This window comes from Zingiber officinale, chromosome 8B, assembly GCF_018446385.1.
Source record: "Zingiber officinale cultivar Zhangliang chromosome 8B, Zo_v1.1, whole genome shotgun sequence".
NCBI classification, from domain to species: domain Eukaryota; kingdom Viridiplantae; phylum Streptophyta; class Magnoliopsida; order Zingiberales; family Zingiberaceae; genus Zingiber; species Zingiber officinale.
The window spans coordinates 24,247,879-24,252,278 of NC_056001.1; the positions used below are offsets into that span (position 1 = coordinate 24,247,879).

Here is a 4,400-nt window from a genome sequence, read left to right on the forward strand (position 1 = left end):
GCAATTGTGATATGAAGAACAGCACAATAAAATGATCACCTGAAGTAACATGCTGAACTGGAAGTTGATGGCCTCTGCTTCCATCACTAGACAGTGTTATTACTCATTAGCCGCGATATCCATCTTGTCGCAGTAATTGAATACTTTTCTGGAAATGTGAAATGGCTGCAGATCCATGTATTCTTGGTGCATCAAGTAGTAGATTGTTAGGATTAACAGGAATTAGGAAGTGATCTCAAGTTGTCTTCTTGTCCATATAACAATGGTAGCAAAACTTTAAAAGAACAAGACACCTTAAAAGGAATAAGAATTAATGCAGAATAAGAATTCCTAGTCATCTGCCTAACTTAGCTTTTCAGAGAATTTATGCTGATGAACATGAAAAAAAAAAGCTGCTTCTTTCTTTGTGGTCAGTTCATCGATAGAGCATTTGTTTTATTAGCTACGTAATAGGAAGTCATAAATGATGACAGACAAGTAAATACAAGATCAGATTAGTTGAACTTCCTTGACCAATGAATGGAAGTTCTCTTTTTATTTTTCTTAAACTTCTTTTTTACACATCTGACTTCTGAGCAGTTCATACCAAAGATATTCTCATTACGTAATGCATCAAGTGGAAACATGGAAGGAAAAAGAAAAGAAAGGTAAGAATCATTCTTTATGGTTGAGAATAGTGCACAAATTCTCCATCATTAAAATGTCAAACAGTAAACAAATCTTTATGCAAAAAGTAACTGTCCAAGGAACATTATTATGGAGTAGGCAGGTAAGCAGCTAGAGTTTACTTCAAGAAGAACAAGCACACCACTAAATCAATGCTCAAAGTGAGCTGGAATAAGATGCATTGAATAGACTGGGGAGTGATTTGATCTTGGGCAAAACACTATTACTTTATTTCTCTAGCATTCAACAGCCAATAAGTTAACTAAATATTGATTTTGGTTCAAATGAGTGATTCTTTATGCATTGCCACCAAACAAATACCAAAATAATGGAGATGGAACTGGAATTCAATAGAAAAATGTTAAACTCTTCATTCAAAGTCTGGAAATTCTCCCAAAAAAGGAAAATGAAAAGCAAGATCCATAATGTTACCTTGACAAGATCATGGAAGTAAAATGAAATCCAGTGATAACCTAGTAAAGTTTCAATTTACAGAGTACAAGGAATAAGAACAACCTGGAGACTTAAGATTGCATTTGCTATCCATCCGAAACTCCTTGAAGAAGCCATTTTTTTCACTTACGATGACTGCTTGGTTGCAGAGAGTTGTCTTTGCAGTAACTCCAAATGAATCAGGTCATAGGCAAGAATCCACAATTCAGGTGACATTCCAATTGCCCAATTATACCAGGAAAATAATAAATCAATAGAGAACCAAGAAATTTATCCTTCTCATGTTTGGTGAAGGAGTATAATCCAGTGAGTAATGCTCACCAAATTCACTTTGCTGTATCACATTTCTGGTCCTCTAACCATGATGAACTCCTTGGTTAAACCTAGAACCAAAAATGGCTAATTCTTCTTCCTTGTATCTCAATTGAAAGTGAGAAGCCTACAAGATGTTGACGAACAGCGGCACATCATCCCTTGGACCTTCCAGGGACCGGTACAAGTACAACTTCTCCACGGTATCACTGTCGAGGTCCTTGGGCCGATCCCCAATCACTTCTACCACCAAGTTGGGCATCTTCTGGGCCACTTCCTTGCAACCACTTAAAGTTAGCATGCATGAAGACATCCACAAGAACCTCATATTGTAGTAATGATGGATCCCTGATAGTAGACCTACATCACCAAAAGGGCTGTCCCTAATCTCCAGTTTTTGCAAACTGTGACAGCCTTCGAGCACATACTTCAAGCTCAAATCACTGTCTCCGGCGAATGCCACTGAGAGGGTCCTAATTGACTTCCCATGCGTTGCAATGTACTTGAACACTTTGTCAGTGAGCAGGCCAGAGACGGCGAGCCTAGTTAGCTTTTTGCAGTTCATAACAATGGCCCCAAAGCCTTCATCCATAGGCTCCCTGGTGATGTGATCGGGGCGGTGGCGACCCATGATGCAGAGGCGGAATACAACTAGATCCTGGCAGTTCTTGGACATGGCTACAACGGCAGAATTAGTCATTCTCTGGCAGAAGAACAGGATCGATTGGAGCTTCCTGCATCCATTTGAGATTGCCACAAGGCCAACATCAGAGACTGAGCCCTCTGAGTCCTCAGTGGCCTCGAAGGGGAACACTCTGAGTTCATGAAGGTTCTTGCATGCCTTGGCCACCGCCAGTAGTCCCTCATCGCCAACAGTGTCAAGAACCTGAAGAATAAACAGAGTTCAAAAGGCTAAATTTGGATTGATAAATACAGCAACTTGTGTGAAGAATGGTGGAATTACCCAGAAGGTGCGGAGGTTGTTGCATTTGAGGATGACAGGCTTGAGCTGCTCAGCGGTGATGACGGCATAGCTTAAATTGAGGGAGACAAGGTTGGCGCAGACGGGGAGGATGGCCGGGAGGTGCTCCGGCGCCACCTCGCGGAATCCAGATAGGCAAATGAGCGACTTGGACGAGACAAAGGCTTGCTCGAGATCAGCGACGTTGAGATCTTCGGCGATGCCTGGCCGGAAGGAACCGGTGCCAAGGTGGGTGAGATGCGGCGCCCGGGCCATGAGGCGGCGGAGCTGGCCGAGGGATACGTTCTGGTTCACCCGAAGCCTCCGGAGGGAGGGCGATCGAGCGACTAGAGCCTCCAGGGCGGAGAAGTTCACCGGGCAATTCACGCACTCGAACGACAGCGACTCCAAAGAGGTGGTTGTCTCCGGGAACCTCGAGATCCAGTCGATGACTTCCTCCTCCTCGTCCTCCACATCGTTCTCGATCAGATCCAAGATTCTCAGGTTCCTGGAAGTAAATCAGGACCATCATTCGAAGAAAAATTGATCCAAATCGGAGATTTCTAGGGGTGGGTGATCGAAATTAGGTTTTGGTGTTTCGAATCAACTCAAGGAGGGAATGAACCCGAGAGGATAACCTGCAGAGCACAGCGATTACGGCGAGGCCGGCGGTGCCGAACCCGTCGCAGCAGATGAGCGTGAGATCGCGAAAAGAGGGAAAGGAACGGGCGAGGAAGGCAAGGTCGGAGTCGGAGACGGTCATCCGCTTGAGGCAGACGCGCTCGAGCCAGGGATAGGCGGTCGCCATGGCGGCGAGCCAGGGGGAGAAGCGGGCACCCCAGCCGAGGGGGAAGAGGTTGAAGTCAGCGAAGCGGGGGCGGCCCTTGAGCACGAGCGCCCGGGCGCAGCGGAACCGCCGGACGACGCGCGCCGGCGACACAGCGTAGCAGTTGCCGACGGAGAGCTCCCGCCGGGTTTGCGCCTCGGCGCGATACCAGGACCGGCACACCAGCGACGCCGCGTTCCGGTCCCGCCGGCAGACCAGGAACTGGAGCACGTTCTCCAGGACGTTCTCCAGCACCTGGTCCGAGTAGGGCGGCGGCGGCGGCGTGTCGGGTCGCCCCCCGTCACCGCCTCCGTCGCCACGACTACCTCTGCTGGGCCCTTCTCCGACCCTCCCGCCCTCGACAGCTTCAGGGGACCACCAGCTCGTCTCCTCCTCCTTGTTCTCCTCCCTATCGCCGCCGGTTTCCTCCACTCTCGCCATCGATCTGTCCGATTTCAGCGACCAAAACTCCTAAAAATAAAATCTCGCACTAGTAGCCGAGAAGCAACGGAATCGAGCGGAGGAAATCAGGGCGAATCGAAGAGGAATCAGAGGCGACGGTGAGCGGAGAGTGTTCGAGCGAAGGACATGTGCGAGTTGGTCCGGTGGCTTGGTCTCTTTCTCCGTGCCAGTGCTGCCTGGCAGTGGCTGTGGCTCGTAGTCGTAGCATTGGGATTCTCCATGCCTCCTCACCACACGAACAGTTACCGAGTGGCCTGGAGGTTGTTTCACGTAAGGTATTTTATTCCGCTATTTTACCTGCCTTCGATTCCACTGATTTCTCGTGCCTTTTTCCTGGGCATTTTCTTTTTAATTTTTTTTTATCAAAAATATATCTAATTTTCAAAATACTCTTTCCGTCTATTTCTTCTAATTTAAATCGAATCAAATCCAAACGGAATCAAGGAAAATAAAAATAAAAATTTCATTATTCTATTAAAAATTTATTTTTAAAATTTACGATGATATCCTAAATTTTTTATATTTTATATTTTTAATTTTAGAGTTTATTTTTTTTTAAAAAAAAGAAGTTAATAAAAATTAAATATTAAAAATGATCTTTCAATTTTATTTTTTAATTATATATTAAATAATAATAAAATTAACATTTTTTAATTTTTTGTTATGAACGCTTTTAGGATTAGATATGTCTTCCAATAAAAAAAAAATCCCAATTTGAGG

The 4,400-nt window shown here is 45.4% G+C and overlaps 1 protein-coding gene across 1 annotated transcript; it reads right to left on the reverse strand.

Annotated features, from left to right (window-relative positions):
• Positions 1-1,012: 1,012 nt before the first annotated feature.
• LOC122015335 (F-box protein FBX14-like) lies at positions 1,013-3,937 on the reverse strand. The gene is made up of 3 exons (XM_042572168.1): positions 3,031-3,937; positions 2,396-2,900; positions 1,013-2,317 (listed from the first exon to the last, which is right to left on the reverse strand). Exons 1-3 carry the CDS (start codon positions 3,657-3,659, stop codon positions 1,559-1,561), a joined length of 1,893 nt encoding a protein of 630 aa, XP_042428102.1. The 5' UTR covers positions 3,660-3,937; the 3' UTR covers positions 1,013-1,558.
• Positions 3,938-4,400: the final 463 nt, after the last annotated feature.